General features: G+C 39.5%; 1 protein-coding gene across 3 annotated transcripts in view; it reads right to left on the bottom strand.

Moving 5' to 3' along the window:
• Smp_080700.2 (putative jnk/sapk-associated protein) overlaps positions 1 to 9,123 on the bottom strand; it is a gene marked incomplete at both ends in the record, with an annotated part of 42,409 nt that extends 33,286 nt beyond the window's left edge. The window contains 6 exons of one of the 3 annotated variants that reach the window (XM_018798104.1): positions 3,424 to 3,468; positions 7,693 to 7,758; positions 8,083 to 8,153; positions 8,193 to 8,283; positions 8,321 to 8,590; positions 8,778 to 9,123. In XM_018798104.1, coding sequence (XP_018653079.1) covers positions 3,424 to 3,468; positions 7,693 to 7,758; positions 8,083 to 8,153; positions 8,193 to 8,283; positions 8,321 to 8,590; positions 8,778 to 9,123 — 889 coding nt within the window. Of the gene's footprint in view, positions 1 to 3,423; positions 3,469 to 7,692; positions 7,759 to 8,082; positions 8,154 to 8,192; positions 8,284 to 8,320; positions 8,647 to 8,777 lie in introns of those variants that run through there. The other 2 variants (XM_018798106.1, XM_018798105.1) reach the window with 2 other exon arrangements.
• Between the last annotated feature and the right edge of the window lie 12,737 nt (positions 9,124 to 21,860).

Genomic DNA, 21,860 nt, shown 5'->3' with positions numbered 1-21,860 from the left:
AAGTTAGCATTTGCAAGAAATAGGCGGTTATCTGAGCACAGCTGCAACAGACGGTCGCCATTATCTGTTCTTTTAGCCACGACACCATAAGATCCACCCAGGTGTCTTTCCCTTTCACTTAGTTTACCTACTTGAGCATTAAAGTCACCAGCCACTATTACTACATCAGAACGCCTAGCTTTTCGGAGAAGGTCAGAAAGTTTCCTGTAAAACTCATCTTTTGTATCGTCTGAGCTGCAGTCAGTGGGAGAGTAGGCAGAGACGACGAAGAGGCAACGACGGGTTTCCCTATCTTTCCAAGTCCTTACTGATCCGTTTAGTCGGACAGCGCATAGACGACTGTCTACTGGGATCCAGTCTAAAAGAGCTAGTTCTGCCCTACGACTTAATGCTATACCTACTCCAGCGAGGCCACGGGAAACAGCATCAGGGCTTCCAGATACACGAAGCGTGTATCGAGATGGTTCTTTATTTTGATTAGGTGAGGTCAAATGAATGACGCTACTCGGATCTTGTATGCGCGTTTCGGAGACGCAGCACACATCGATGGTGTAAGATTCTAGAGTCCTAGGTAAGGAAGCCTGTTGTCCTATTTGGCGCAATGTTCGGACATTAAAAGTTCCTATATGTAGTTTAGAGCGTGGTTTCAGGAGACCAGGAATAACGTTCCGTGTACTTGAATCGTTTGCCCTAGCGGTCCGAGGTGATAAAATGACGTGGGAAGGGTTGGTCGTGGAGATAAGAGAGTTATTAGGAGGTGTAGGAAGGATTTGAAAGTGACCGACTTGGTCTCGTGTGCAGTTACGGGTATGAGGGCTAATATCACTTCCCGGCTGCCCACACTGTGGAAGGGTATTTCTTGAGGGACCTGAAAAAGAAGTTGGATTAGTGTTGGTCTTAACGACCTGGGAGCGTGACCGCAGTGCCCAAGGGACAACTGCTTGAGGCCGGTCACGCACGGCCTTTTTGTGGGGGATTTTTGACGTGTTAGCTCCGTTCTTCAAAGGACCTTACCGCCGGAGACGGAAATCCGTGGGATAAGGCGAGGTGTGCATTTTTAGGGCCGACCTTTTCTAACCCCACCCCTCCTTGTGGGAAGGCAGCATCGCTGTCATGCTGGTTGTCTGAAGGAAACACCTTACTGCCGTCACACCTCTGTACAGTCGGCAGTACGACTTCGCCTTCGGACCTTGGGATTAGCGGTCTATGATGTACTGAGTGAAATCAGATCACTAAGAGTGAAAGATACACATAAACTGTAGACGTCTGAGTGCATTTATCTTCATAGCATTGTTTGTAAATGATGATTTAGCAACTATGAAATTAGATAACAGGTTCGAACAAAAATATGTTACCTACTTTGATAGAGTTGTGAACCTGGTTTGGGTATTTGTTACGTATCCTAAGTCACCGTCTACCCTGACATGCAGCTTTCGCTTATGTAGGATTAACTCGGTGAAAACTTAAGGGTAGCCAGATGAAAACTATATATATATATATATATATATATATATATATATATATGTCGACAGAGTTGTACTGAGGTTTTATAGCCGCAAATTTAATTTAATAAGACGCTATTAATTTCGATAGGTCCAAACCTTTAGAAACGAAAGTTGAACAACGCATTCCTCCAGACAGTTTCAGTCGACTAAACGAGCGGTAAAAACATAACACGTCAACACATGAAGTTATTAACCGTCGGACTGAGCCATGTTGTTAGATATAGGTTACCTTGTTTTGTCCTGTGCGATTATATTGACCAATAGCGGCAGACGTTGGGTGATGTGGATCCGAATCGGTCGTACTGGCACAGATGTATATACTAATTATGTCTCTTAGAACCTGTTTTCATACATTTAACCCGCGAATTTATTGATTGTAACCAAATCGCATTCCTTGTATCTGATGTTTTCTACTTCTACTGATACTGATATTTCTACTACTCTGGCATTTAATTCAATGTGCAAGTGTGATGTGAAAACTTGAGGTGATGCCCAAGTGTATATAAGATTGTACAGTTGGACAATAGATTCGTGTTCTTAATGTTTAGATTCATGATATTTTGTGATAACATCTGTTTGTCTTATTTCTGACATGGGTGAATCCCACCAGCTATGATTATTTTGCACTAACCCAAAGTATATAAAGTTAGGAATGCGAACAGCTTGATATCAATCGATGATTATGAATGAAACGCACTCCGTGTGAGATATGTAGATTAGTACGTGTGAATTTCTGAAGTTCCAAACTGGGACAAAAGTTGTTGAGCATTAAATACATGTTTTATTCTAGTACGAATGAACACACCCTTATACTGGTTAAAAATATATTTAGTAAATTAAAAGTATTTAATAGAGGGGATATGTGATGGTAGAATGTTCAGGTTTTAAATTACAAACTGATCTTAGCTAGACTATCACTGAAAACCTGGAAGCAATGGACGGCCATTTTGTTTCAGTGTGGGATTATCAAGCAGTGCCCATCCCCGACCTTGTCGAGTGTGGAACAGTTGTCTGCCTCAGGCAATGGATGAGTGTCGGGCTGTATCATTAATTAGTCGAAGTTAGGCATTAGGACTGTTGGATACCTGTTCAGAGGTTAGGCGTTCGCGCGCGAGATCGAAAGTCCTAGATTCAATCCTCGAATACGGAGTCGTGGATATCCACTGCTGGCGAGTTCTGTACTAGGATAAGTTTACCCAGTGCTTCCAGGTTTTTAATGGTGATTTAGTTAGGATCAGTTTCTGAATGAAAAATTCCGAAATCATTTACTTATTGAAAGATTAAACTGAAACTGAAAGATTAAATGAATGTGAATTAATGAACTTAAATGCGATTCATGGAAAATGAAACAAATTACAAACTAATCATATTCACACGGAAATTCATCATTCGATAAAATTGATATTAGTTAACTGTATTCAGACTGAATAAATAACTTCATCAACTAGAGATTTTATGAAATGGTAAGCAAAAATGACTATACAACATCTAGATTATGTACTCATGAGGTTTATTAACGAAAGCCACAGTGATATAGCTAGTACATTTGATAAACAAATTTTGAAAATAGAAAACTAGTAAACTTGAGAAATCACATGTATAGACAACAGATGACCACTACACACAGCTATATTATAATTTTGACGAACAAATAAACAAATGGCAGAAAAGAAAGCTACATTTCTAAAAACAATTATACATGCACGAATGAACAAAAAGTACACCATTTTAAAATACACATATGGATAAACATCAAATCAACAAAATTATGTGGACTCGATGACAACCAAAAAGAAGGGTGGATATGACCATGAAAACTTGATAAACAAACATGCATTAAACTGTAACACACCAGATAAAATACATCTAGATGTTCACGTTGAAAAAAACAAAGACAACAAGACATTTAAATACTCACCAGCATAATCGGTAAGATCACCATCTACCTCCAGTTCAACAGGTTCTGTAGAAATTATGTGAAAATGACTAATTCCAATGCTCATATAAATACTACATCATCATTCAGAACTAATCGACTTAAATTTTGTGAATGAGTAATCTATCCGAAAGTCAAGTTTTATTAAAAATGACCAAAGTATGAGTATTAGAAAAAAATAACTAGCGTGTTTATATGCCTTCAGTTAAAATATCATTTGAAAGCAAATATTGGATTGGGAATAAACTGTGATAACTATTTTTGTTGTTAAATAGGCTGTTTGGTTTACCTTAATATTTGCTAGCTACTAAAAAGGTTTATCAACTTTATATTAAAGTCGTCTTAATTACCTGTTGAGGTTTATAAATAGAGGAACGATGTAATCTACTAAAGATGGATAGTGGCTAGAAGTAGAATCCATGTCACGCATTCCGTTCTATATGGGGCTCGTCAGCTGGATGTATCTGTAATTTACTATTTAGCTTAGATAACCATAACAATTACGAGTAAGATTGATAAAAATTATTTGTAACCCTCTGATATGACCTGTTGGTGTTCTGCTTGAAGGCTTAGAAAAGTGAAAAATCATGTGGCCTACAAATATACAGAAAAACGCAGTAACGGAGTTGATGTATTCAGTGTTGATAATGTGGAAAACGTAACACTAATCATTAGAGTTTAAAAATGCTAATGCAACTACAGAGAGGTAATCTGATACTATTGTTTAGTATAGTGTTGTGCAGTAATACTTCCGAAATAAAATAATTTTCAGGTCGTAATATAAATAACAATTGATAATGCAACCTATCTATCAATTACAAGTTTCATTGCATCTACTTAACATTTTCAGACGGACAACTTGAGAAAAACGAAACATTAGACTACACAGTGCATCAACTGCATGATCGATAATGAAGTTAAAAATGTGAATTTATGGCGGGTTTTCAACAAAATGACACCAGAAGATTGAGACAGCAAACAACCAGTAAGTTCATGAAACTCTAGTTTTAGTGTTTATTCTATAAAAGAATTTGTTTCATTGGAAGCCTTAGGGTCTAAACAAGATTTATACTAATTGGCCAATGCTGATGAACCATTGAAACCTTACCAAAACCATAGAACAGACCACGAGTTGAGTGGACAATAACATATTTATTGTACCATCTTACTGTGGAAATCATACTGTATTAATGCAAAGACATGATTTATTTATTCGTTTTGATGGTAATTCTGTAGGGTTTGTAAGTTATTAAAGGGTGGTTCTGTTTTCTTTCAAAGTAAACCTAAATGTAATCATATTATTATCGATCCATAACAGGTAGAGTTAGATATGATTATAAAATTGCTGTCCATCTAAGTTAGTTGGTTGACTATTAATTAACCGTTAATTAGTAGTTTTTTAAGGTGTAACAGATAATTTAGAGGGAAACGGATATTCTATTAAGTGGACGAATATTTTTAATGAAAATACTTAGAATTAAAAGGTAGGGCTCAATCGTTTTGGAAAAAATAAAGATGATTTCTAATTGCTCAGTTACCAAATGTGATGTCAGTGAGACTGTGATTAGTACGCTCAACCATTTTAATTGTATTCTTTCTCCTAGAATGTTGAAAAGACCTAGTGTTTATCAATGTCTCTGCTCATTAGGGCTACTTTTTCTGGATGGTCAAGGTTAACCAGTTTTTCATCTCAAGAATATCACTACTACAGTTGAGATTAAATATGGTTTTCTCAGCTACGTATAAGAAAAATGTGGGCAAGATTGATAACTAGAAGGGGAGTTGGAGCCACAACTCGTTAAAGTTCATCAGTCCACAAAAGTGTATTCCGAACTAGCTGTGGTGTTTATATGAACCAATGATTTCTTTGTATTGAAGACTTTTGATCTTGAATTCCAAATACAGTACATTCGTTCATGCTCATCTAGTACTTCCTGATTAAATTGCGTTATTGCTGGGATTACTAGTTCATACTATATTTCAAATACTTCAAATCATCACATTGGCGTCGCGATGGAGCTTGTTATGGAACGGTTGGACATAAATTCAGATTTTAATGCTTTTGAGTATAATATGGAGAGGTCTGAAATCTGGGCTATGACCAAGGAAGATATTGAGGATGTTACTAGTGTGGCCCATTTCCTAACGTTCATCGGAAAAGAACTATACAGCTTAATAAAGACTTTGGCATTTCCAGACAAACCGATTTCACTCCCTTATGCAACTCTCAAGCAACTACTGCTGGACCATGTTAAGTATACGAATTTCGAGTGCGGTAAGGGAGAAAAATTAAATGAAATGATTCTCCAGAATATCAGGAATTCCACTACTTTGCTACGTCATCGCAGTCCAATATGTAATCAAGGTTATTCAGATAACAATTCATTGACGAGTTGTGAAATAGTTCAAGAAGATGAGCACAAGTTTGGTAAGTACTTGTTCTGTGGCATGTTTCAACCATGTAATTCATGTGTATTTCGTAATTCTAAATGCTTTAAATGTGGTAAAACTGGACACATTCAGTCAGTTTGTAATACCATGATTCATTTCGCCGAAGCTAATGCTAAAATTTGTGATTCTACTAAGTTGGATGTTTCTAATAATCACTTATCTTTACTCAAGACTTCTGGAAGCGGTATAACGTCAAAGAGCAGTCCAGAGTTAAACGAAACCCAACATCATCGTGAGACAAATGTTTCTAATCAACCAATCTCCTGTCAGATTGCGTTACTGCTGGGATTACTAGTTCATACTATAATTCAAATACTCTTAAATATTACAACTAACCTTCTAAGTGCTCAAATACATGGGAGAAATTAAAGTCACGCACACTTCAACGCCGACTGATATAAATACTAAAACACCGAATATCATGCGAACCGTAAGCATGAGTAGTGTGTAAAAATTACGGTTTGGAAAAACTTTTAAATTTAGTAATAATTTAGAAAGTAGAGTCTGTGTTGAATTTCCTCGCACATATTTATTGGGGTGGTTCAGTGTAGTGACCCAGTAAAATCAGATCGACTTTATATCATGGTGTGGACGCACAGCCATACTGAAGCGTTATAAGTGGTATCTTTCAACTTCAAGGCATCATCCGACTTAATCGACAGAGGTTTTGTGACAGTGTTTTTTATTAAATGGTGTTTATGAAAAGTGTATAAACCTTGTGAAGTCTTTATTCAAACACTACAACACCAAACAGAGCTTTTGCAGAACTGTCATTTGAAGTGAAAACATCAAATTGTATTCGTTAGTGTTGTCCACTTTCCGGATCATTATATGAACTTGACGCAGATATTCACACTTCTATCATCCCACTTTTCAGGCACTGATCTCCTGCAGGGAGACTAATTTAGTGGACCAAAATATAGTTCTGATAGGCGAAATCCATGGTTCTCTAACCGCCTTGAGGAAGAGTCTAAGTGTGTTTGGTGTTAATTTAAGATAAGTCTATGTCAGCGCCTAGTTTAACCATGGAGAGTGGACTAATTCAGTGAGTCGACCATCTTAGTTATTTAAGTTGTGCCAAACTTGGTGGGCCAGTGTCCAACGAAATCTCGTCACGCACTTAGAAAGCTCGTTTGACACTTGATAAGTTGCGTTATCTGTATTCCAACCAAAGGACAAATATATTGTGCACCAGTTCTTTAGGTTCTACTGGGTAGCTATGATATGTGGCCTTTAAAAATGGAGGACATCTACAAGTTACTAGTGTTTGATTGTAAATGCCTTCAAAGCATTGCTCGGGTGTTAGGATTACCAGGTGAGCAATCTTGAGGTTACATACCATCACTACTACTTAAGTACTAATTTTAGTGACTTAATCCGGCTGTGCTGATGTGGTGTGACAATTCAGATCAATCAACATTTGTACCAGGTACCTCACTGTTTAGGATTGTCTATCTCAACATGCCTACTTGGAAGTAAAATTCACCATTCACGATTACTAGATTTAAGAGTCCAGCATTTAAGTCGAAAAATCCCATAGAAATCATCTTTTACTTGCTACAATTACATCCACGTATCTTTGGTGGTACACCTTCGCCTTTACAATCCTAAACATGGCACCTGTAGTCTCACTCTTATACAACCAAACTGCTTGAAAGGTGGAGACTTCAAGGGAAATGTGTCTTAGCAAGTACACTTCGGTTGGGTCTTGAGAACATCCAAGCCCAATCACTATCTTAAAGCAGTAATGATGATGGGGGAGTACGCACTTAGTTTTAACATATTTTCGAAAGAACTTACCAGCAAACTCGTTACCTAAGGGCTCACCAGACTGCGGTTGTGGAGTAGTACATGAGCCATCATGACCTGAAAAGAAAAAATGTCAAATATGTTAGTGAAAAAACAAGTGTAAAAGTCAAAAACGTGAAATATCGGAATAAAGAACTTGCTTCGCTAGTCCCAATTGACCTGACTTAATACAAACAAATGAGTAACGAGTGCTCACAGTCAAGTACTGAAAGGCCACTTAATAGGATAAACTACGGAAAGTCTATGCATCCACTGAATCAGTCACAGTGATAGTGACAATACATAACATGTAGTGATACATATATATACTTTAAATTAGGCTTATAAGGAAATATTGACAAGGCAACTTTGAAATGCTGTATAATGCTTGGAAGAGCTTACTTTTTATATCGTGTCCATCGTCTTCCGGTAAATCACCTTGCGATAATTCATCAAAACATGGTTCTGAAAGCCTTTTTGCTGGAAATAAAAATTAAAAACAACAAACAAACGATGAATTATTGAAAATTCTCCCGCCACTATAGAGCTCAGGCGTTGTTTCCATGATAATCCTCATAATTCTCTGTCGTTCTGTCTCTAAAGCTGTGATTAAACAGGTAAAACATTCCATGAGTCAAACTTTCTGAATTCAGCATATTGCCTAGTCGGTTTAACTGATCAACTCCTGTACTGTGGTTAGATGTTTGAGCAGCCAATCCAACTTCAAAGCAAGTATTATCACTGGTATAGGGACAGTCAGGAAGACAATGATTGTCTAATTTGCTTTTAATAAACATTGACCTAACACGTTCTACATATTCAAGGTACACACGCAGAAGATTGGTGTATAAATCATGTAGACGCTGATACTCTCCTTTCATTTCCGCCTCTTGTTCTTCAAACCTCGAAACTTGATACAGTATCAACAGACCGTATGTGACTCACTTTGATCATTCAAGCTTTTCACTTTGTTTTCAAGTATACGAATATTGGCATCGTAAGATGCAGCTTTTTCCTCGTGCTGTCTACGTTCCTCTTCCAGATCATCTTCCAAGCGGAATAACTTCTATATTTACAAAGTGAATATTTGTGTCAACAGCAACTAACATTCTCAGCAACCTTCCTTAGTTTCTTCTCTTTTTCATATTCACCTGAAAGTAGTCTATGGTCATCACTTAGCACAAGTGACTTTAGATGGAGGTCAGAGTTTTCAGAGTGCAAGCTATCGAGGTTCTCTAGTGCACGGATGACCAACGGCATTAAATTGTGAAGGAAGCCATTCCCATATAATTTGATCAAAGACTCGAACTCCTTATATATATCATTTGCCAAGTCCTGAACGCTTTGAGATATTGGCTGAGACCCGTCATCAGTGCTGCTAATCGCGTCCTCGCGATCATCTGATGATCGAAGACGTCGATCAGCTTGGATATAGTTATCCATTCAACCCAAGGTCATTTTTAAAAACGGACGACTTGGTTCAAATGGTTCAAATGGTTCAAATGGTTGAAGACGGAATACAAAAAGCTTTCGCTTAACGGGCTTCCGTGTCTAGTAGCAGTGAATCACCAATACCTCCAGGCAAAAACCTAGGTATATGAACGATAATAGAGGAAAAAAAGAATTTGGTAAATCATAATAATATGTTATCCTTAGTCCTTAAGAATAAGTCAAGTTTCCTCTCAAAGGACTCCTGGGAGGTCGCTTGGACTAGCTCAGTCGGCAGCGAATTCCAGCACTTGACAACTCTAACGGAGTAGAAGTTGTGTCTGCAGTCTGTTCTGCTATATAGGGTCTCCAATTTCTGGGTGTTACCTCTTAGGTTAGTGTTATGACTAAGCTTAAGAAGATGTTTAAGGGGATGACCAGAAGTATTAAGGATACTGTAAGTCATAAGAAGGTCACCTCTAAGACGCCTGTACTCTAACGGGTAAAGGTTAAGTGATTGGAGGCGCCCTTCATAAGGTTTGAATCTGAGTCCCCGAACTGATTTCGTGGCTCGACGTTGGATACGTTCCAGAGTGTCCTTAACGTTTGGGAGAAAGGGAGGAAATACTATGTTTCCTTACTCTGAACGGGGACGAATAAAACTATTGAGGATTATGTGGAAGGTTCTACCGTCAAACTGGCCAAAATTGCGCTTCAATGTCACCAGTGCAACGTTTGCTTGAAAGGCGTTTTTGTCTCAGTTCGCATACGATTTCAAGTCATAGGGTACCAACACTCCTAAATCTTTTTCGACTTGGGAAACTTCTAGAGGGGAGTTACCTAAGTTATAACTATAGTCTGAAACATGTCGCAGATGGACTACTTTGCACTTTGAAGTGTTGAAGGTAAGTCCGTTGTCATCTGCCCAACTTCGAAGTCGGGTTAGATCCTCCTGAAGAACTAGTATATCATTATGATTAAGTATCTCTCTCCAAAGTTTCACATCATCAGCAAAAAGCAATAAGTCAGATGAAACTTGTTATTGAAGATCGTTAATATAAATCAAGAGAAGAGGTCCTAGTATCGAGCCCTGGGGGACCCCACTAGGACATTCCATAGCCTGAGAGAGAGTGAAGTTAACCCTGACCTTAAAGTGTCGGTTTTCTAAATATAGAGAGAGCCAATCAATCAAAGGGGGTTTTATACCCAATCGTCTAAGCTTCTTGATAAGACATATGTGGTTGACCCTATCAAAAGCTTTTGAGAAGTCCAGGTAGATGACGTCAACCTTCCCCTTGCGATCAAGGATGCTTGTCCATCTCTCCACCGCAGTCAGCAGGTTGGTCATACAAGAATGACCCTTCCTGAAACCATGCCGTTGGGGTGAGAAGAACTTTAGGGATAATAAGTATTCGTGTATACCACTGTATATTAGGGACTCCATAATTTTGGAAGGTATGGAGAGAAGGGCCGCCGGTCGGTAGCTTGAGGGTTCGCTGCGTCGACCTCATATAAGATCGGTTCGCAGAGGATTTTATGGAAGACTTGACAATAAGGCGGCTACAATAAATGGGACACCTAAGAAGATCATGTATTGTTAAGTGTGGTAATTAAATGACATGTAGACTTTGTGCAGACTGCCATGATGTCCTTCGATGTAACGTATGTTGAAGGAAAACGTTTGCTTGAATAGAAGCCTCTTTCGCTCGATCTAGATTGAGACTAAAGCAAATAATGATAATTGCCGCGAACTATATAATAAAAGCATCATTAACATTGGCTGCAATAATCTCAGGTGTTACTGAGAATTCGGCTGTTCAGTGGTATGAGTATTGTAGGGACATATCCATAATAAAAATGATAAACTTACACAACTGGAGCAGGAAGGTACATCAGTAATCTGTGTTTCATGCAAACTTACTGTCACTGAACAACATTATTCACAAACTCGGTGAGAAGCAACAGCTGTGTTTTGGACCGTCAAAAGACTTCATAAATATTTATTCGGAAAGAAATTCACCACTGCTATTGATAATAAGGCTTTAAGGTCCATTTATCATTCTGAAAAATCCTTAGCACGCTCCTCTGCAGCTATAGTTCAACGATGGAGTATTGCTGTGAGTGCCTGTGACTATATGATTGAGCACAAGAGTGATAAACAATTTCAACATGTTGACTACATTTCTCGACGATCATAACAAGATAGACCGGTTAATGTTTCAGACCGTGTGTTGGTGCAATCTTTACCGATGTGACGTCCAGATCTCATTAGAGGAACTGGGAAATACTTTGGATGTATACTCACTGCTATGCAGAAGCGTTAGAATGATAATCTGAAACGCAGATTTCCTGTCTTTTTTTCAAAGCGGAGTGCGTTACCCACTTCTCATGGTGGTATTTTGTGTTTAAATGATTGTGTTGTTATTCCTCCTTTGGTACGTAAATCTGTCCTTGATGATCTTCATAGTGGATATTTAGGTGTTAGGAAAATGAAGCCCCTGACAAGACTCACATGTTGGTGGCCAGAGATAAATGCAAATATATGTCGTACAGAGAACAATCGCAGAAAATGTCATAGGTTGAGAAGTCAACCTTCAGAGTGAACCTTCATGGTCAGTATCTCCTGAGGCCTGTCAAAGAACTCATGCAGACTATTGTGGTCTATTTCTTAGTATATAATATGGACTTGTACGTATTGATTCTTTTTCGAGGTGGACTGGAGTTTTTTCACAAGCTCACCACATTCTGACAACACAATCCAAGCAATAAAAAGGGTGTTTAGTCGAGAAGGGGTTCCCATGGTGTTAGTGACTGATAGGGGCTCTCATTTCGCTGCGGATGCAGTCACTACCTGGTTGAACGGCATATGATGTAGATATCTGTTCACTGCTCCCAGGCACCTTTGTTCTAATGGTCAGGGAGAAAAATTTCTCAAGATATTGAAAACTGCTATTAATCTATTGCTGCCTCAAGATTTGATAAATCGGATAGAGGAGTAGATACATTTATACTGCACTATATAAATGTTAAGCATTCTTCAACGTAAGAGACTCCATCGAAGCTATTAAAAGGAAGTATTCTACGTTCGAATATAAGGAGTTTGGACTCTGCAGAGGTCACATGTCATCGTGGGAATGATCTTCGACCAGCTACAGGGGATTGTGGTGAAGAATGTCTGGCAACCTATGGTGCGAATTCTAGATATCAATGATTTGAGTACACACAATCAACATGTCGATCAAGTACAATTTAAGGAACGAGGCGAGTCTGTTCCAATTTCAGTTGTTAATTCTAGTACTAATGATTATATTCTAGATAATGCATAGTCTGCATCCGATGCACAATCTGAGAGGCACATGATGAAACTAAGGAGAACATATACAATCGACCACAGAAACTTGGATTCAATTTTAAGCTATGGAGGATGTGGTGTTCGTATGAGCTAATGATTCCTTTGTAATTTATGACTGCCTGATTTCGGATTCTAAGTACAATAAGTTCGTTTGTTCTCACCTAGTTGTGTTTGATCATAAATTGTGTTATTTCGGGGATTCCTAGGTCGTATAGTAACTCGAATGCTTCTAATTATTGCACATTGATATTCAGTACTTTACGTTAACTAGACGTACAACCCGTAGAAGATGTACGGTCATGTTACAGCAATTCGAGGAACACACCATCTGAGGTAGCTTTCGAAACTAAATGTAATGTATCACATTACTTCTGCTGTAATTCAAGCGTGTCTTCGAACTCAACCGTCACCGGCTCCATCCTTCATTATCTTTAAAACAGTTATATCAGAAAGTCTGCAGAGTGGGTTATTCGACTGAGGTACAAATCACTATGAAGAAAAACTTCACCATCAGTTATTATTACAGTATTCTAAACACCCTCTGTTACCTCGACAAAACCCTACTTGAAGCCTATTGTCACACACGACAAAGTAATCCCCAACAGAGTGCATGTCGAAGTGGTCACATAGGGGTAAAGCCTCACATATTCATATTGGGTTCGTCCTATTTAAAATGACTAAAAACTCCACAACAGATAATTTTTACATATCACTAGTCAGTCATTTATACACTCAGGACTTGCTTTTCCCTGTGAGCGGCTATGAATCAAAATTTTGAAGCATAGAAAGATGTTTTTCAATTATTATTCGGTCTCATGAGTGTCTCTTACTAGATATATCATTATTACTATAATCAACCTAATCCCACTCAATTCTTTGTTTTGACACACTATTTTGATATATTTGGTTTTATTGCCTATCTCAATTTATGTCTTTTTTTGCACCTCGTGGTTTGAATTTTACAATTTTCATACTTCAACCAACGCATGCCTGCTCAGTGATGTGATACCTGTCGTTTCCATTATCCATATTGCTATAGAACAAACACATACCTTTGAACGAAAGATAAGCCAATCCACAAATAACTGCCAAATTCACTAGGACTAAAGCCATCCAAAAGCCCTTCGCAATTCTAGAACTTTGTATGAAGAAAAGCTTGTCAAGGCGTCTGTAAAACACTGTAAACGCTTATATTCGTACATGAAGCAAAGGAATATGATAAGAGAAAATCTCCCAGTATTATGGGTGGACAGCATCGATACATTGTTATGACAAACTTTGGTATTCTCATATTGCTTTAGCAATGTATGTGCCGTGTAGATCCTTTTCCTTTCGGTTCGTACAAACACCCCATACACACTGAACTATTAGATAACTCGATATATTTTAACTGCTAGCTAAGCGTGATGTCATGATGCTGATGTCATGATATGGAGAGCGATAAATAAATGAACGCGATAGTTTGGAGATTCGAAATAACCTGTAGAAATTATCTGAATGGTCTGGAATTGGGCAGTTTCTAACAGTTGTTTCCAAGTGAATTGTAATGCAGATCGGTCACCATGGTACAGATACATACACGGTGAATAACAGTGAGCTACCTGTTGTCCAGACACATACTGAGCTAAGAGTCATCATCAGCCAAGACTTGAAAATCACTTCACACTTTCAAGGGGTTTAGAACCATATGGTTCACACATAGAGGCACTAGACACGTAGATGATAAAACATTTTCCATTTTGTGTAGTGTTTATTAGTTCCCAAGCGGCTAGTCCATTTCTAAAAAGAGACAGTGAGCGGTTGAAAAAGGTTCAACTAACTGCAACTTAGCTGATTTCTGGAACTTTTATCTCCCGTATGAGGAGGAAGTGCCTGAACTAAACATATTTTTCTTCCCATCCAGGAAAACCATTGGTGATTTGATCTCAGTCTTTAAAATGCTTGTTGATAAACTTGCATCTTCTATACCCCCACCTTTTTACGAAGACGTTCTAAAAAACATTCACAAGCCCAAAACAAATTAATTGCCAGCTGACTATGAACTTCAACATCGAATCATCAACAAATGAAACTCATTGCCTCAACACGCGATTGCAGCTCCATTTGTCAACGTTTTCTTATGAAAGTCGGATCAACTGAGAGACTGCCACTGCTATTACTAATACACATCATCCAGCCGCCCGTCCTTTCCTAAGTGAAGCTGAAACTGAACGGGAAGTTTAGTCCTAACGTGATTTACATTTCTTAAACTTTTGCTGTGTTCTTACGCAACAAAAGTACCATTTCCGATCTAAAGAATCTATTCTGAGCTATACGTTCGGTAGATTACTTCTTTTTTTGTGTTTCACTCAACTTAATAGTTAACTGTGGTTTTGCCTCAGCTCACTATCAGTTTTTTTTATAGTTTTCACGTAAAGACTAGCTTTAGCTTATCGTTAACTGTTTTTGTACATTTTTGCCAGTTTTTGTTTACTGTGTGTTTTTTTAACGGTTCTTAATTTACTGCTTGTATTTTTAAGACAGTCTAAATCACTAGCTATGAAAAATTCATGCAAGAGACCTGGTTACCGTTTCGCTGTTACATCTGGCATGCAATGTGACAACTGCAAAGGTTGGTTCCACGAGGCATGTACAGATCTAACAGCAGCAGCCTATAGCAGACTTAGCAAGTCTGATCGTAGGTGGGTATGTGTTACCTGCAATACTGATACCGTAGTTATGTTGGGTACCATCATTACTTTGCTAACAGGTCTGAGAGATAAGCTGTCTAAGAATTTGGTAAATGATAGTATCATGACGGGTAACAAAACTGGAACGCATAGGGCAAACAGGGAAAAGGATATTGACAGGTAGGTTATCGACGGTGCTGTTAACAGCACGAGTGATGATGTGCTGAAACTCAGCACCATCTTAACATCGACTGTCATCGACTCCCTCAGTAAACTTGCGTCCCCCAGGGGGGAGTCCTTGAATGAGACAGTGGTTCCCAAAAATCCTGTAGGTGGTCGGACTCACGTTAACAGGAGTAAAAAGGCCCAAGCGTCCCCGCCGAAACTGAACATCCCAAGTACCGTGCGAAAATCAATTGATGCTTTGGCCACACAGTCTACCCCCAAGACTGTCCGCCCGGTCATCACTGAGCCCAGGAATCGAAAACGCGCCTCGACATCCAAACAACAAGATACCAAACCTAGACGCCCTGGAAAACCTGGGAAATCAATTACGGTTCGTGACGACTCTGTCATAATCATGAATCTTATTGACAACCCCGACCTTCCTCTCAGTTTGCAGGACAAAAATGATAGGATGCTCTGGGGAGAATTAAACAAGAGGCTTGAACTCCTTAGAATAGAGCCTTTGACCGTCACACGGCTCACTCGCGGGAAGGACTCTAACCACCTAAACCACCCGAAGCTGCTTCGTGTTACACTTAAGAATGCCTCCGACGTAGAGGACGTCCTGCTAGCCAGTCACTTACTAAAATCCGATGGGAACGTAGGAATACTGCCCGACATACCGTATTCTGAACGAAATCTCATCCGGAACATCCCTAAGGAATCTCGCGAGGCGTTTTTCCGTGGACGAAATATCATTGTGCAAGGTGTACCGGAAAATATGGACCTAACTCAAGCAAACTCTGATATTCGGGAATGGAAATTCATTAAGCATTCCTTAAAACTTAAGAACATATTGACCCAACAGGTAATGCGACTAGCCAAGAGAGATGGAGACTCTAGGCCCCGGCTATTGAAGATAACCTTCCCCTTCTCCCACATGGCGGCTGCAACTCTGGAAGCATTTCGTGCCAATAGACGTCGGTTTCCAACTGACATCCATATGCATCCGGATAGGCCTCACGACAGCAGGATCAAGCACAAACGAAAGCTGGAGCTGACAATTACACTCGTGGACTGTCTTGATCATAAAAAAAACGTGTAAAGGACAGGGACTACCAACTCGGTAAACATCGTATAGGTAGGCTACCTGTCCACTCACGCACGGCTCATATAGACAAACAGGAAGAAGCTCACGCGTTCCAAATTGAAAGCATAAACTGCCTATACACGAACGTCGCGAGCTTGCCAAACAAAATGGATGAGCTACGTGAACTTAGCAACGCTAATGATGCCCATCTGATAGGAGTATCCGAAACTTGGATAACGTCTCAGTTTACGGACCAGGAGCTAGCAATAACTGGAATGTCTTTATTTCGCAACGACAGAAAAACAGGAATGGGGGGTGGGGTAGCACTATACATACGGTCATGCCTGGATGCGCACCAACTTCACAAACAAGAGTTTCTCAATCTTGATGAGTCAGTATGATGCTCGGTGAGATTGTCTACCACCTCGAGGTGTCTAGTTGGGGTCATCTACAGGAAGCCCACTGCCGACATCGAATATGACAAACGTCTGCTGGAAGGATTAACTCGCTCTACGCGTCTCGGATTCTCTCGAATCCTGATTCTAGGGGACTTCAATCTTCCTAAAATCAACTTCGTGGAACATACATACATTGGAGGTGACAACTCTACTGAAGCTCTGTTCTTCAACCTCATCGGTGACCTGGGATTATTCGAAAATGTGAAGTCGGCAACTCGTTGGAGAAACAATCAGACGCCGTCGCGCTTAGACTGGGTATTCACAAATGAAGAATTCCTAGTTGACGACCTCTCAATCCTGGCTCCCCTGGCTAAAAGTGATCATGCCGTCTTATCATTCAGCTTTGTCAGCAAAACGGAGCTAAGATATCCTACTAGCAACAAGCGCTGGAACTTCAAACGGTTGAATGTGTTAGCTTTACAGGACTATCTACAACAGGTGGATTGGGATGTTCACCCTCAACTTGAAGTAGATGCTCATTGGGATTTTTTACTGCACACGATTTTATGTGCTACTGAGCATTCAGTTCCTCAAATGGTCCCAAAAAGCTACAAACAACCTCCAATCATCAAGAACCGCACTCGTCGTTTGCTAAGCCGCAAAAGACACTGTTGGGCCGAATATAAACGAACCGACAATAACGACGCATACAGGCAATATAAACGCATAAGGAACATATATTCAAAGGCAATAAGCGAAGACATGCTTCAGTTCCAGACCAAGCTTATCGATAAATTCGTCTCCAATCTGAAAAGCTTATTCAGTTACGCAGCTTCTCTTCGACAAGGCAAAACTGGAGTTTCCCAACTGCTTGGTCCCAATAGCCCGACCAATAACGACGGTCATGCCACCAACCTTTTGGCTGAACAATACTCCCAGACATTCCAGCTGACCCACATCAACTATACTGACGAAAGCTTCACCTGCAACTGCGCAGGACTTTCCGAAGTGGATCTGAGTGCTGACCTGGTGCTCCGTAAACTGCAGCACCTTAGAAAAGACACTTCTCTTGGTCCGGATATGGTTCATTCCGCTGTTTTGAGGGAAGCAGCTTCAATCCTGGCGACACCACTTAGTGTGATGTTTGCACACTCGCTAAGCAGAGGCAAACTACCGGAAATTTGGAAGCTGGCCCACATCACACCAATTTTCAAAGGAGGTCGACGCAGTGAACCCTCAAGCTACCGACCAGTGGCCCTTCTCTCCATACCTTCCAAAATTATGGAGTCCCTAATATACAGTGGTATACACGAATACTTATTATCCCTAAAGTTCTTCTCACCCCAACGGCATGGTTTCAGGAAGGGTCATTCTTGTATGACCAACCTGCTGACTGCGGTGGAGAGATGGACAAGCATCCTTGATCGCAAGGGGAAGGTTGACGTCATCTACCTGGACTTCTCAAAAGCTTTTGATAGGGTCAACCACATATGTCTTATCAAGAAGCTTAGACGATTGGGTATAAAACCCCCTTTGATTGATTGGCTCTCTCTATATTTAGAAAACCGACACTTTAAGGTCAGGGTTAACTTCACTCTCTCTCAGGCTATGGAATGTCCTAGTGGGGTCCCCCAGGGCTCGATACTAGGACCTCTTCTCTTGATTTATATTAACGATCTTCAATAACAAGTTTCATCTGACTTATTGCTTTTTGCTGATGATGTGAAACTTTGGAGAGAGATACTTAATCATAATGATATACTAGTTCTTCAGGAGGATCTAACCCGACTTCGAAGTTGGGCAGATGACAACGGACTTACCTTCAACACTTCAAAGTGCAAAGTAGTCCATCTGCGACATGTTTCAGACTATAGTTATAACTTAGGTAACTCCCCTCTAGAAGTTTCCCAAGTCGAAAAAGATTTAGGAGTGTTGGTACCCTATGACTTGAAATCGTATGCGAACTGAGACAAAAACGCCTTTCAAGCAAACGTTGCACTGGTGACATTGAAGCGCAATTTTGGCCAGTTTGACGGTAGAACCTTCCACATAATCTTCAATAGTTTTATTCGTCCCCGTTCAGAGTAAGGAAACATAGTATTTCCTCCCTTTCTCCCAAACGTTAAGGACACTCTGGAACGTATCCAACGTCGAGCCACGAAATCAGTTCGGGGACTCAGATTCAAACCTTATGAAGGGCGCCTCCAATCACTTAACCTTTACCCGTTAGAGTACAGGCGTCTTAGAGGTGACCTTCTTATGACTTACAGTATCCTTAATACTTCTGGTCATCCCCTTAAACATCTTCTTAAGCTTAGTCATAACACTAACCTAAGAGGTAACACCCAGAAATTGGAGACCCTATATAGCAGAACAGACTGCAGACACAACTTCTACTCCGTTAGAGTTGTCAAGTGCTGGAATTCGCTGCCGACTGAGCTAGTCCAAGCGACCTCCCAGGAGTCCTTTGAGAGGAAACTTGACTTATTCTTAAGGACTAAGGATAACATATTATTATGATTTACCAAATTCTTTTTTTCCTCTATTATCGTTCATATACCTAGGTTTTTGCCTGGAGGTATTGGTGATTCACTGCTACTAGACACGGAAGCCCGTTAAGCGAAAGCTTTTTGTATTCCGTCTTCAACCATTTGAACCATCTGAGCATCAGTCACTAAAATCGGTGCCTTAACATTGAGATCTTTCGAACGCTTCTGATTTGCCTATCCATAAATTATAGTCTCGCCAACTCCAACACTTCCAAGATCACTCTATACCTTATTCAGCACTTCTTAAAATATAACTGTGGAACAACTTAGACCAACTAGAAGGAAGTTGTATTTGCACAGACCAAAATGAGTGGTAATTGTTTTCAAAACAGATGGAGAATGATTTAAAGGGATTTGGAGATAAGCATCTTATAAGTCAACTTTCGAGAACACTTTAGAACTACGAAGTCGGTTCAGAATATCTTCAGCTACCACCGCTATGCACGTTCACTTCAACAAACGGTGGTCCAGTGTTAATCTATAGTCACCACATATTTCGAGGGTCTTGGCATCCGACTTCAATAAAATAACAATAGGAGTACCCCACACGGAAGACTAAGTCAGTTCAATTACACCTTTCGCACACAAATCATCCTATTTACCGTTTGTCGAGGACCATAAGGAATTATTCGTCTTCGAAGAAAGACTGGATCACTCTGTACTAGAGGTTTTATAGGCTGAATTTTCATACATCCACTGCACTTAGCAGCTACCAAATCTTTAAGTGGTGTATTAGAATTCTCTTTAGAAACTAATAAAGACAACTCCACTTTAAGTCTTTTCAAATTTTTCCAGCACGGTATTGACGGTCCTGTTTCACTAACTAAAACCTCACAAGGCATGCGTGAAGAGTTATCGTTTCTTATTAGCGATTCACAGCATCCTGGTATGGTCTATCTGTGTCCAGTAGTCCCAAATATTGAGACTTCAGCTAGTCGTGCCACAACGTTAGAATCTAAGGACTTAAAGTTCTTAGATGCAATAATGAACTCTATACTGCCCGTGTCTACAAAAAGTCATGATATGAACGAAGAGATGTATATAATCGCTTTTGAATAAGGACACTGCTTTTCAAAATGGTGGGTAAAGTCAAGCGATCATTAAGAAGATCCGGATTAGTAGGATCTAGATTACAAGATCCAGTGTCACATCTTACCACATTTAAAACATTAAGCATTGCGAAATCACATTAATTACGTAAGATTTGCCACAGGACCAACTTTTACCTTTCACCTTTGTGATCTGCTTTGGATTTCTGTGTTGGATCACCTTTCATATTCTCAGGATGATGTTAATCATTGTTAGACGAACACTACTTTGATGCTGAGAGTGTATTTCATCATGACGACTGAGCAAAGTGTTGAAATGTTTCACTGGCTGGAAATCAAGTTCATTCACTCCTTCGTAGTTGGTACATGCAGTATTAGAATCTTGAAAAGAACAGTATGGTATTTTAACAGCTCTCTTTCCAGATCTTGTATGATAAATCCTGCAATCAATCGACCACGGAGCTTCACATGAAGTTGTCCACCGATATTGCGTTTGGCAACTTGCTTTTTGCATTTCAAGGACAAATTCTCCAACCTTCTAGTTATTCTGACAAACCATCTTATGAAATTTCGCTCTTCCATAACATTCAAAACTCGTGCACTTCACATGATTTGATAGTAGTTTCTTAAGAATTGCATAGGGAAGTGAGATATGCTTTTCTGGAAATGCCTAAGTTTTTAATAAACTGTAGGCATCTTTTCCAAGGAATGTTAGGAAATGCTCCAGAATTTTATCATCCTTCACATCTTTCCTGGTCATGCTCCATATTTCAAAACTTTCCAAGTAATCTTCAAAAGCGACAGAATTTGAATGCTTATCCAACTGCTCCGTCACGTGTACCGAAGCATTTAAATTATTATACCAATAAATAATATCCTAAACGACGCAATTTAAAACCAAACACAACTAAGTGAGAAAAAACGAATTTATTGTACTTAGAATTCAAAATCAGGCAGTCATCAAGTATAAAGGAATCATTAGTTCATGCAAACACCATACAGTATTAAGTTCTTACAAACTATTTATCTTAAGGAAATATTCGCCTCGACAAGATGGATATCTCTTTATTTCGCCTCCATTGTATTGTCCACCAGCATCTGAGCTCTATGAGTTTAGAACGTTTGGATCACCATCTGCTCTGGTAACTTGTAAAGGATGGTTACACAGGCCATAGATTATTAGTGTCACATGTGGTTCGACATTCATAACGGGGTATCTAGATAGGATGAGTTTGTAGGTTATCTTCCACCTACTTCCCCAGCGGGCTCTAATGAGTACGCTTTCGTGAATCTCCAAATATCAGTAACATAAATGAAGCTTAATTAGCCACCTTTGTCCAGAAGATTGTCATTGAAAGTCCGAAGAAGTTAAAGAACGGTTTATTGTAATATACCAAATATTGAAGACTTCCAGACGGTACACACTGTTCAGTTATTAAAGTGTTTTCGTAGTCATGAGAGGAAACTCATTTTTATAACT

Source organism: Schistosoma mansoni, chromosome 6, assembly GCF_000237925.1.
Source record: "Schistosoma mansoni strain Puerto Rico chromosome 6, complete genome".
Taxonomy (NCBI): Eukaryota; Metazoa; Platyhelminthes; class Trematoda; order Strigeidida; family Schistosomatidae; genus Schistosoma; species Schistosoma mansoni.
This window is presented reverse-complemented; position numbering and strand designations above follow the sequence as displayed.